Here is a 12,454-nt window from a genome sequence, read left to right on the forward strand (position 1 = left end):
ACATTAATTTCTATCTGGATAAGAAATAGATGACTGAGTTGAAGCGTCTACCAGGTCCCAATCATGGGGAAATCTAAGTAGGGGCTACTTTGACCCTAGGGTCCCTTTTGGTCTTTACCTCTTTCCCAAGAACTTGTGTATGGCCCCTTGATACCCCATGTGCATTATTAAGCACTGCCATTATCTCTGGGCATTACCCCATGGCAGGCTTGTTTGCCCTGCTCCCAGCCAGCTACACACACTATGGCTGATCCAGCCTGATCTTTGTTCAGTTCATCTCATAACAATTTCGGAGGGAATGTTTCCCCCTTTACAATCTTGGCACGAAGATGCCCCAATTTACTGCACCTTTATATTTCCATTTCATCTTTGCCTTTTTGCTTCGCAACCATTTTAATGGCGTTGTTTCAGGTTTTTAAACATATTAGAAGACCAATATTCTTGCCATGAGGGGGTCTCGGGGGAATCCCCGCCTTGCATATGTTACAGGAGGACGCAGACTCCTGGACTGCGAGCTTCTCCCAGAGCAGGCCTCGAGCAGTCCCAGGAAGCGGGGCGCAGCCGCAGGAGCCCAGAGCCTCCCCTCTGGCACAACAGCAGGGCAGCCCCAGAGTCACAGGGTGGCTCTCCGGCCAGCTTTCCACACCTCTTGAGCCCCTGGGCACTATCCTCCCTCTGCCGAGGATTTCTCTTGCATTCCACTGAACACCACAACCAAACTGGAGAATTGGTCCCTTCTCCCACTTGCCCAGTAGGCCTTTATCTTTTTGCTTTCTCAGGGTGGTTTCAGTTTCTGATCCTTGACTCCTGACACCTCCATCAACATCTCTCCGAGTACAGTCAGGGTTAGGGCTCCTGCTTCCAGAAGCCCTCCTTCCCCGCTTCACGCCTGCTGCTGCTTTCTCCCCGAGAGTGAAAATCACAGTCCTAGGAACTGGCTTCACTCTCACGGAGGGGAACTCCACACCTGAGCTCCCAGGGCCGCCTCAGCCCTCCCGTTCCACCACAAACACGTTTGGAAATACTTCCTGGCGTGACTGAAGACTAGCCAGGGCTGCTTTGACTAGAATTAAAGTGAAAGGCGCTCACCCGAGTGCTGTTTCTCTAAAGACTGTCTCCTTCCAAAACCGAAGTCAAACTTACTTGTCCAGATGTAGCACAGTCCTTTCGTTTGTTTGTTTTTTTACTTTGCACACAGTCCTTTTTAACTTTTCTGGGTGGTGGCTCTGGCTGAGGGTCTGAAGAGCCCTGGCTCCCCGAGGAAGGTTGGGGAGCTGCGGCAGGGGCCTCGGTACAGGTGAGGCAGAGCCCACTCCCCAGCCTTACCGAATGCTTTGCTCTGAGCAGCTTACTGAGAGCCTCCGTAGATGGAGACCAAGCCCGGGGATTCCACCGAAAAGGTGAAACAGGGCGCAGAGACCGTAAAGCAACACGGGATGCCCCAGGGAGGGGACTTGCTGGTAAGAAGTGCAAACTCCCATAACACGGCTCTCCCAGATGCTCTGCTGTGCTTAGAAAACCAATTCCTATTTTTAAATTATTTTTATCAGAATGTGACTTTCAGACAAAGCCAAACGTTTAATCACAGTGCAATGCCTACACATTTTAAAATCCTTTTCTGCTTCCACCTTCCCAAGGGGGGTTAAAAACAAAACAAAACAACTCGGGAGTCTCCGTGTGGATGGGTGTGCTCATCTGTAACCAATTCTACTGGGCAGCCCTTCTCCCTGATTTTGCTGTGCAGCCAAATTCTCGGCCCTGCCAGGGGGCGGCTTTGGATCCGCTCCGCGCACCAGCACACACACCCGGGAAGTTTAAGATTGTTTGGAAGAAATCAAGCTTTGGTTTCACTGCCCCTTCTCCGTGACCAACGAAGTCACAGGACAGAGCTATTTTCAGCCTTCCCCTCTCCGTTCCCCAGTGTCTCCGCTCACCCCCGTGAGGAGGGTCCTACAGCTCCTTCTCGGCAGCGTCCTCCCCATCCGCACGCTGGGCCTGTCGCCGCTGCTGCACCAGCTGCTGGTCCAGCTCTCGGAGCTGCTTCAGAAAGCCCCGGTTGGGGAGGACACAGCGGTTCTTGGCCACTTGTTGGATGGCGTCCACCAATGTCATGTTCCTGTGGATCATCAGGTAGGCCAGGACCAGGGTCGCAGACCGGCTGCGGCCCATGGCGCAGTGAACCAGGATCTTATCTGCAGACGAAGTGGGGAGAAGAGAAACCCACGCTGAAGGGCAGGCAGGGTGGCATGGGGGCAAGGGTGTGTGGAGGGTGCTCAGGCCGCCCCTGCTCAAGTCCTGATGCTCCTTCCCACTTTCGTACGACCCTGGGCAGCTTACAAAATGGGCATGCACCTCAGCTTCCCCTTTCGTGACATGGGAATCAGAGCAGCCCCCACCCAGAGTCTTTGGTGTGATGATAATCTGTGTAAAGCACTTAGCGCATGCCTGGGCACACACCAAAGGCTCAAGAAATGGCAGATATTATTGTTGCCTCAGTAAGGCAGAAGAGGAGGAAAATAAAACTGATGCTGCCCTTCCTGCCTGCCAAAGTACCTCCAAGTGAGAACTCCTAAAGCAGTGGGCTGGGGAAAGAACTATCAGTTTTTTGTTTTTGTTTTTAAGTGCTTATTCATTTACTTTGAATAGGGCAGTCTCTAGAGTTCAAATTTCAAATGGTGCAAAAGGATATCCATTGAAAAACTCCCTCCCACCCAGGTCCTCAGCTCCCAGAACCAACAATTATGACCAATTTCTTCTCCCAGAGAAGAAGAATCTGTTCTTGTACGTAACAAAAATATATTTCTTCTCTTCTTTTTCTGGCCCAAACGGTAACAAGCTTGACACACTTTTCTATACTTGCTTCTTTCAAAAACAATATACTTTGGAGACTTGTGTCTATCAGCAAAGGAAGAGTTTTCTCTTCTTTATTGGAGTTTTCTTGTGGCTGCCTAGGGTTGCCCTGGATGGATGAACCACCGTCAACTTTAAATGGCAGTGCATTCAATGGGAGACCCTGGAACGCCCATGCCGTGGGCTGGAGGGGAGTGCCAGAGGAAGGCGTGCTTTCTGCACTCTTTGCAGTGCTGCTGAATGGTTCACCCTGGGTGAGCAGAGAGCTCCCTCCAGCCCTGCTGAGATGGAGGGCGCGGCTGCTGGCGGGAAGCCACAGGAGCTACTACCCCCGCCCACCTCCTTGCAGACCTGGGCTCCAGACACAGCTCTGCTGTGAACCGCCAGCCGGGTGACGGGTAAGTCATGCAGCCTCTGGAGCCTCACTTTCCTTAACTGTCAAATCAGATCAATGAGCAAAGCCAGTTCAGTAGAAATCCCATGGTCAGATTTTTAAAATAAGAAAGAGGGTCCTGCGGTAAAAGCAGGGAATGAATGTTCTTAGGACTTAGGTGACATATATTATTGTCTAGACCAGTGGTTTGCCAAGTGTAGGCCACAAACCCCCAAGGACTCCTTCCAGGGGATCCGTGAGGTCAGTAGTATTTCATCATAGTGCTGTGCTGCTATTTGCCTCCTTCATTCTGTTGACATTTGCACCGATGGTGCAAAGGTAATAATAGTGGGTTAAACTGCTGGTGCCTGAGTCACGGCAGAGGCGCCAACCTATCCTGGGAGCTGTTGCATTCTTTACCACCACATACCCTCAGCAGGGGGAAAAGCCAATTTCCCTTAAGAATGTCCTTGATGAAGCAGTAAAAATTAATTTTATTGAATTTCCACCCTTGCAAGCACTTCTTAATGTTCTGTGGGATGAAAAGCGGCGTACACATAAAGCACTTTGATTGTGTACCAAAGTACGATGACTGTCTCAAAAGAAAGTACGTGGGAGATTGAGTTGCGAGCTGAACTAGCCACTTTTTAATGAAACACCATTTTTACTTAAAAGAATGGATAACAGAAAGCCATGGTTATTTAAATTTGCATAGTTGGCAACATTTTTCTCAAAAATGAACAAAGTGAGACTGTCACTTCAAAGAAAACAACTGTGTTTAGTTCTCAAGCAAAATAGGAATTTCAGAAAACTTTGTGTCACTTTGAGCTTGACAGTTTCCCAAGTTAAGATTTTTCTGGTAAGACAGGTGGTAACATTCACAATGTGATTTTTTGATAAAGTATAATGAATCATGCCAACTTTTGGGAGATCTCCATAACTCAGTGAACCATTATTTTCCAGATAACCAAAGCAGGATATTATAAAATCATGCATAGGTAAAACATCAGGCAAAGTGCAAGGCAGACCAATGGATTTCAACTTAACAGTATGAACCTCAGTGATGTGATTTCAGATTCCACATCACACGAACCTTTAAGAAAACATCATTTGAACTTCAGGGTAGTATCAGAGTAGAATACCCACAATTATCTAAAAAGAGTATTAAAATATTCCTCCCTTTCCAGCTACATATCTGAGTGAGACTGGGTTTTATTCATGTATTTCAACCAAAACAACACATCCCAACAGACTACATCCAGCTGCAGATATGAGAAACCAGTTATGCCTAACATGAAAGAAATTTGCAAAAATGTATAATCATGCCACTCTAACTCCCTAATTTTTTTTTTTGTAGGTCCTTGAACCCGGGACCTCTTATGTGGGAAGCTGGCACTCAGCCACTGAACCACATGAGCTTCCCTGAGTTGGTTTTTTCGTTTGTTGTTTGTTTTTGGTTTTTCAGGAGGCACTGGGAACCAAACCATGTGGGAGACAGGCATTCAACTGCTTGAGTCACATTCGCTCCCCCTAATTGGTTTTTGAAAATATCTTTGCATAAAAATGTTATGGTATTAATATGCAATGGGTCTATTTTATTATTTTTAAGTGAATAACTATTTTAAAATTTTTTTCTGTTTTTATTTCTAATCATTATTGATAGATATAACCCACATGAAAGCTCTTTGAAGTCTTTAGTAAATTTTGGGAGTAGAAAGGTATTCTGAGACCAAGAAGTTCAAGAACCAGAGGTCTAGAAGAATCTCCACAAGATAAAAGCTCTTTGGCCACCACCATGTCATCAGCTGAGCCCAGCTGAGAAGCCACGATGAGAATAGCTTCCCAATCCTTCAGGCCTCCCTTTGTGCCATTCTAGAACTCCCAGTGTATAGACACACTTTATCTTTTTTCATCCTTGATACAATCCTTCAAGGTTTTATTTTCGTTGTCCCTGCTTTACAGGTGGGGAAAGAGGTGGAGAAAGGTGAAAGCCTTGCCAGGTGTCACCTGGAAAGCTGGTCCCAGCCCTAGAAGTAGTTAAATGCAGCAAATTATTGAAAGCTTACCGCATGCCAGATGCTGACCCCTATGTGAAGAGCTGGGGACAGAGAAAGTAATGAGCTCAGGCTCTCCGGCCATCCCTACCGCAGCCACCACTCACATCCCAGTGGCCTTCCCGCCCTGAGGTTATGGGGTCGCCCTGCTTGGGTTGAGCTGGCTGGGCAGCTTGAGCTGTGTGACCCCTGAGTCTCAGGCCTGGGGCCTGTAAGGACGACCAAGAAGACATTCCTAGACACTGACGGGTTTGGGGAGCATCAGCGGAAGGAAGGAACATTCTGAATGGCTGCAGTTCTGCCGTGTCCCTCTCACCTTCCTCATGGGACTTCACCCAGGACAGTGATGATGTCAGCAGCCTCAGCTGGATGAGAATCCAGGAGGCCCTCAACACCGGGCGCCCAGGACTCTTCTCTATACCCACCATGCCTGGCACAAAGAAGTGCTCTACACGTCACTGTTGGAAAAAAATTTTTTTCTTAGGGAGTAGATGTGGCTCAAGTGGTTGAGCACCTGCTTCCCACATGGGGAGGTCCCAGGTTTGGTTCCTGGTGCCTCCTGAAAACAAAAAAACAACAAACAAACAAACGATAAAACTAACTCAGTGGTTCAGAGCCGACCTCCCAAATACGAGGTCTTGGGTATAATCCCTGGCCCTGGTACCTCAAAAAAAAAAAAAATTTTTTTTTTAAATATCATGCATGAAATACAGGATTCCCATATACCACCCTATTATTAATATTAACACCTTGCACTGCATCTGTGGAACCATCTGTGGGGTATAACTTATTTGTTATAAGTGATGAAAGTTCATTTTTATAATTGTACTATTAACTGTAGTCCATAGTTATAACTAAGGATTCACTGTGTTGTGCAGTTCCATGGATTTTCTTTTTTAATTTTTATTCTGGTGCTATATATACAACCTAACATCCCCTCATAACCACATTCAAATATATAATTCAGCATGTTAATTACGTTCACAATGCTGTAAAATATTTTGTAATTGAGGTGAAATTCACGTGACTTAAAAGTAACCATTTTAAGGTGAAGGAGTCTGTGGCATTTAGAATACCCACCACCTCTATCTAGCCAAAATATCTTCATCACCCGCAAAGAAAACCCTGTACCTATGAAGCATAAATGTTTATTTTATCATAATTCATTTCCGTGCACGTGCAACAGGGCTAACTGGGCAGCCCTCACACCCGCCCCTCCACCCGGCGAGCTCGCAGGTGCACGGCCAGGCCCTCCTGGCGCTTCTTCACTGGGCAAGAAGCAGGAAGCAGGAGCCCCGACGCTGTAGCAGCGTTGGGGGAGGCTGTGCTCCTGGGGTATGGACACGTCCGGCCAAATGAAAATCTACCTCTGGCATTCTAATCCCCACAGATGGTTCCAGAGGCTGCCTGGCCCCTCGCCAGCTCTGCTGATAACTAAAGCGTTTCTTCCTCTCCTGGCAAAAAGGGTAATTCTTTCTGTCATGACTAAATACTTGAAACAGACGAAAGCTGTAGTTCATTAGCCCTTGTGGGAGCCTGCAGTCTAAGCAGGAAGGAGGCGGGAGGTGGGGGAAGGGCGAGAGGGGACTCGGGGCTGCGTTTCCCGAGCCGCTCGCTGCTGGCAGCCACGTGCGCCGCAGGGCTCGCCGGGATAAAGCCGCTCCGCAGGCCGTGGGGGGCGGTGGGCCCCGACCTCAGGCCCGTCCCCAGCCCCCCCGGGGCACCGCTCAGCGGGCTGTGCGGCTCAGCGGGGCGCCAGGCCGCGGGGCGCAGCGCTGGGTGGAGAGGGACCGCTCTCGGGAGGGCTGAGAGAGCTGCTGGGCGCGCGAGGCTGCGCTCGGCCCCCTCCCGGCCGGCCCCGCTGCACCCGGGAAACTCGGAGGCTCTCGCGAGGTCGGGGTCAGCCGGGCGCGGAGCTGGCATCTCAAAGGTGTTTTGGTTAGATAAAATCCACTAACGCCTAGCCTTGCTCTGCCCTCGTCCTCTCCCGAGCCCTTCACGGCAGGCAGTCCTCACAAGCACCCGATGGGGTAGATAGCGTCGTTATCCCCGTTTCACAGATGGGGTAGCCGAAGCGCCGAGGAGCGACGTGCTCGCGTCACACAGCTAGGCAGGGGCGGACCCGCGATTCAAGCCCAGGCCGCCCGACGCCGCAGGCCCGCTCTCCAACGCCGTGCAGCGTTGCAAGGGTGCCAGTATATGCAATTCGCACCTTCGCTACGAGCAATGCGTGCTGATGCGTTCTGTTCTTTTTTTTTTTTTTAGAAATGCCAGTCACACCTCCTAAAATGATTTATGACCTACTAATAAGTCACAATCTCTGTTTGAAATCTGCTGGTTTCGATTAAATATTTCTCTCTGGCCTTGGCCATAGGGTGAAGTTCCACAATCTTCTGAAGATCCAAATCCAGAATCTCGACTGCTTTTCAAATGTGTGTCTTAGGCACTGACGGGAAGGTAGGCCTCCTTGTCAAACAAGTAAGACATAGGGCAAGCATGTTAACCCCCGAGCCCGCCGGCCCTCGTAAGCAACCCTCCTTGGTTTCGTGAGATGCTCCTTGCCCATCTCCCACTCACTGTCTTGGAACCTGTCTTCCTCAGCAGCTGTGCAAAGGCAAAATTCACACTTCTCCAAAAACAGTTCTTAGCATGTGGAAATCCTCAGGAAAAAGGGCTCAAGGTGTGTCATATGAACAGCCTGAGCAGGGGGCGGGAGTGAGTGCTACAGGAAGGCAGGAGAGGCTTAAAATGCTCAGTGAAAATCAGGTTTGGTTAAAGCTTCGAAGCACCAGAGAATCAACCTCCTACTCAAATCAAACTTCATTTATTTATTCATGTCTACCTTATCCATAATAGATTTTAAGATGGCTTCAAAGGCAGATCATGGACTGTGTTTTGGAAGGAAGGAAGGGAGGCAGGGAGGCAGGAAGGAAGGGAGGAAGGAAGGAAGGAGGGAAGGGAGAGAGAGAGGGAAGGAAGGAAAGAAAAAAAGGAAAGAGAAAGAAGCAAGCAAGAAAGAAAGGAAGGAGGGAAGGAGGGAGGAAGGGAGAGTGATGATACTAAAATCTGGTATTTAGAGCCGTAAAGCATCTGTCCTGCAGTTTCAAAAGATTTCATTAAATTAAAACCACACTAAATCACCTCTGAGGATGCCACACCAGGAGCTGTTAAGAAAGTACAAATGGGGTTCCTGTGGCAGTATTTTGTCAGTACTTCTTTGTCTGATGAAGAATGACACATTCAGTTATTTTAAATCCTATAACTAGCTGGAATGACTCGCTTTTCCATTTTACCTCCTGTAGAGCAAAGTGTCCAGATGCTCAAAATAAGGGCAAAGGGCCCTTCATGAGGCCAAGTGAGGAAGGAGTCCCCACAGACAGGCGATGCCCCTGGAGCTGTCTGATGAGCTCTGAGAGGCTGGACACCTCACTTGGCTTCTCTGGGCCTCTGTTTCCCCAGCTGTCAGGGCAGGACTGGGTTAGCTTATCTCTAAGGATTTTCAAGGGTGATCGGCGTTGCCTGTGTAGGGGAGAGGTTGGAGGCCCCCCAGGGCTTGTGACAGGGACCCCAAGCACAGCTCCACAGCACCACAAGGGGCACTTGTACAAAAGGCAAACAGGCCTGGCCGTGAGGGTGGGAAGCAGTACACTTGGCTGAAACCAGTCAAGGAAGAGCATGAAAGCGGAGAGGCGCCTTGCCTTTTGGCCACACTGGCCTTCCACACCGCTTACATTGAGAGCATAACAATAAACGAAGATTGGTTCTGGCCCTAAACTACTACCGTAGCGCTAACGGAGCAGTCGGCCACCTGCAGTTGGCTGCACGGGCGGCGCCCCGCCTGCTCCGGGGCAGGCCTTCCGCCCCGCGGCCTGCGACAACGCCCTGTGAGCCAATGAGCATTTCGTTCAGTTATACTCTGGGCACAGGCCAAACAGATGACCGTCAGATTTCTTTTGTTTGGCCTCAAAATAGCACTTTAAGACCTTTTTAATTTGTTGCCAACACTTAAAAATTGAGTGATTTTACGTAAAAATCCAGATGTGAAACTTCTCTTGAAAAGGCACAAGATCCACCATATCGCCTTTGAGTCTCCCAAGACACGAATTGGCTGAGCCAAGGGGCTGTGGGGCTGTCTGCTTAGCTGGAGGCATCCCCCACCCACAGCCCCATGCCTCACCTGCAGCCAGTGGCATTCATTCACACTCTTTGCCAGGTCCTGAAGCGGTGGCATTTGAGCCCCTGACTTGAGGGATTAGATACACAAGTGAAAAGGACACTGAGCACTGAGCCCAGCCTGCCTCCCTGGCAATGGGGTCATGTCCTGCAACCTGTCCCAAGCCAGCTGGTCTAGTCCCCACACCCCTGTCTGCCCATTTTGCCCCCTGATGTTCTCCGATGTGTGTTTGTCTCTCTGCCCTGTACCTCCTTTGTTACATGCCTGCGGCCAGCTGGTCTAACAGCCGTGATCTGCACCAGCTGATACCTCCCATCAGGGCTCTGTGATCTGAGAGTCCCATTCTTTCCTGATTTGGTAGTTGTGGGGAGGGCTATGACCCTAAAATGGCATACCAAGAGAGGCTGTCATGTGTGTATATTGTACTAGTTCAAAGTTGGAATGTCTTTTTTTCATTTCTTTTTCTTTTGGGATTGGAAAATTTATTATTATTATGTGAACATGCTGGTGGGGTTATATGCTTCACGGTACACAACCTCTCTTTATCAAACACATCTGAGAGCCTGCTGTGCGCCAGGTTCTATGCTAAGTGCTTTATGTGTATTACTCTCCTGATCCTTATTATAACCTTTCAAGGTAAATATCTTCATCACCAGATGGAGAATCCAAGGCTCAGAGAAATCACGTCATTAAGTAGGTTGTGTGGCATGAATTTGAGCCCAGTCCTCACCAGATGGAGAATCCAAGGCTCAGAGAAATCACGTCATTAAGTAGGTTGTGTGGCATGAATTTGAGCCCAGTCCTTTCTTTTCCAAAGCTTGGTAGACTCATTCCATTAAGGAGAAGTTCTAAAATATAGTAAAGGTTAGTGAAGACATTAAACAGAAACTGAGGGTTTGGGTTGTTGTGGTTTTGTTTTTTTCATGCCAAATATGTTTTTGGTTAACTTCAATATTCTTGGAGGCAAATTTGAGCTTATGGTGATATGGCAGAGTCCCATTGCTTTTCTAAAATTTTTATCTTACTTGGACACGCAGGAAGTATTTAATACAAAAGACGGTTCATAAATAGACTCATAAAGGGACGACTTAGTAAGGAGGCATCCCCTACACAAGCACTTCATATCTGTGTGATTTTCACAATGTGGCATTGCTTTCTGAACCAAAATAATGACAAACTGTTGGTGGCTGTGGCTGGCCTTGGGGCCAGAGCCACCTGGGATGGCCATCAAGGTCGAGGACTCTCCAGTTGACATGAAGCAGGTGGGTTTGTCAGTCAGTGAGCCTGGTAATCTCACTCTCTTGTGGCAAGAAAGGCTTTCAGTAACTGGAAACTCTGAGTTATGTGATGGTCCACAAAGGGGTGTGACTCATGGAGAGGGCCTGAAGTCAGAGCACCATTTGGGGAGTCAAGTCCCTCTGGCCTCTGCGGAATGCCACTAAAATACACCCTGCAGCAATAACTGGGCATATTGTCTTACCCCTGATGCATACCTAAGCTGTTCCCTTCCCTTCAAAATAGGCTTGTAGACTTTACGTGGATTAGGGGCAGCTAAAACTGCATTTTGAGGACTAGGACTGTGATTTAAAAGGTGGATAATTAAAGCAGGTAAATGTGGAGACTGGCATGCAAAGTCCAGAGTCTCAAAAATACTTTGCCATTTATAAAGATCAGGTTGTCAGCCGAGTGGGGGAGGCCTTATTAAGGACTGAGTGTGACAACTGAGGAGGGTGGTGAAGGCGGGGGTGTGTGTGGGTGGAGCCTGTTAGCTAGGATGGCTGGCAGAGGAAGTTAAGGTCTCCACAGATGCCCACTCAAGTGGGCTCCCTAAGAATTGCCAGGCATGGAAGCCATGCGCTATTCGTAGGGTTTGGGCTCAGGCATAATTAGTGTCTCAGCCACAGTTCCAGGTTTGAGGACACCCAGACCATCCCTGCTGTATGAAAGATTAGGAATGTTCCCTGGGGAAGAGCGATGCAGGCCAAAGGCCTCCCAATTCAGTTTCCCCAGAGCTGCACGCAAGGTCTGAACCTCATCAGGCAGCCCGTTAGGGGTGGCAGGTGCTTGAACATTATCCCTCAACCACAAACAACCCTCCAAAGACCTTCTTAAGAGAAACGCTATCTTAGGGTAGGGCGCTTCCGGTCTGGCCCAAAGGGCGGGGCTACGTGGAAGGCGGGGCCTCGGCCTGGGGGCGGGGCCGCGGGCGGGCTTCCGGAATCTTACTGTGGTCGTCGCGGAGCGCCGCGTGGATGAAGGCGGCCGCCGGCTGGAAGAAGACGCTGAGGTCGAAGGTGGGCAGGTCGTCGGCCTCGACGCCGTGGTATTCTATGGCCATGTCGCGGTAGAAGTCGGGCCCCGTGTCCACGTTCCAGCGGCCGTGGGCCGCGTTCAGCACGTGCGTGAAGCCGGCCTTCTGTAGCCCGTAGCGGTCCAGCGCGGTTGCCCTGGATACAGGGGAGAGAAGCGGGTCGCTGAGGCCAGAGCTCAGGGAAGCTCGGGGGCTGCCCACGGGTTTCTCCCACCGTTTCCGGCTTCCAAAATAATGTCTTGTCGTTGCAAATGAAGGGCTTTCCTAGTCCCAAATCCCTGCTTATCAGCGCCATTTGGCGTGGGTTTTGAGAAGGCAGAGAGTTAAGGGGGATGGGGTAGGTGGGCTGTTAATTCCTCCATTGATCTTTCGTCATTCACCCAATACCGCAAGGCCTAGCTCGGCACTGTTAGGAGGTGGGGATGCAGAAACTCACCAGGCGATTCTTCAGAGGGTCTGTTGAACTGGCAGGGCTTGGTTGTATCACCTGCAGTCAGGGAGAGGCCACCTTGACAGCCTCTCTGAACTCTCCTGATGTTTGTAGGGTTTGGGGTTAAGGCATGTCTTGGGTGTGGGAATTTGGGGGGAGGCGGGGATTGGACAAAGTTCTTGATATTGATATTGGCGGGATAGGTGGAAACAGTGCACAACAGTTGCTTGATGAGTGAGTCCTTCCTTGGATGAGGAATTGT

The 12,454-nt window shown here is 49.5% G+C and overlaps 1 protein-coding gene and 1 long non-coding RNA gene across 3 annotated transcripts in view; one reads left to right on the forward strand and one right to left on the reverse strand.

Moving 5' to 3' along the window:
* Positions 1-12,454, reverse strand: part of DUSP29 (dual specificity phosphatase 29) — a 56,780-nt gene that overhangs the window by 15,652 nt on the left and 28,674 nt on the right. Inside the window, exons 3-4 of one of the 2 annotated variants that reach the window (XM_004477378.2) lie at positions 11,678-11,898; positions 1,935-2,192 (exon numbers count right to left, since the gene is read on the reverse strand). In XM_004477378.2, the coding sequence (XP_004477435.1) occupies positions 1,951-2,192; positions 11,678-11,898 (463 nt within the window). In that variant the 3' untranslated portion in view covers positions 1,935-1,950. Of the gene's footprint in view, positions 1-398; positions 2,193-11,677; positions 11,899-12,454 lie in introns of those variants that run through there. The other variant, XM_004477377.2, reaches the window with a different exon arrangement.
* LOC131278754 (uncharacterized) overlaps positions 6,512-12,454 on the forward strand; it is a 67,469-nt gene continuing 61,526 nt past the window's right edge. Inside the window, exons 1-2 of the long non-coding RNA XR_011649057.1 lie at positions 6,512-6,743; positions 7,652-7,734. This is a non-coding gene — a long non-coding RNA (uncharacterized lncRNA). The remainder of the gene's footprint in view (positions 6,744-7,651; positions 7,735-12,454) is intronic.

Source organism: Dasypus novemcinctus, chromosome 6 (genome assembly GCF_030445035.2).
Source record: "Dasypus novemcinctus isolate mDasNov1 chromosome 6, mDasNov1.1.hap2, whole genome shotgun sequence".
In the NCBI taxonomy this organism is placed as follows: Eukaryota; Metazoa; Chordata; class Mammalia; order Cingulata; family Dasypodidae; genus Dasypus; species Dasypus novemcinctus.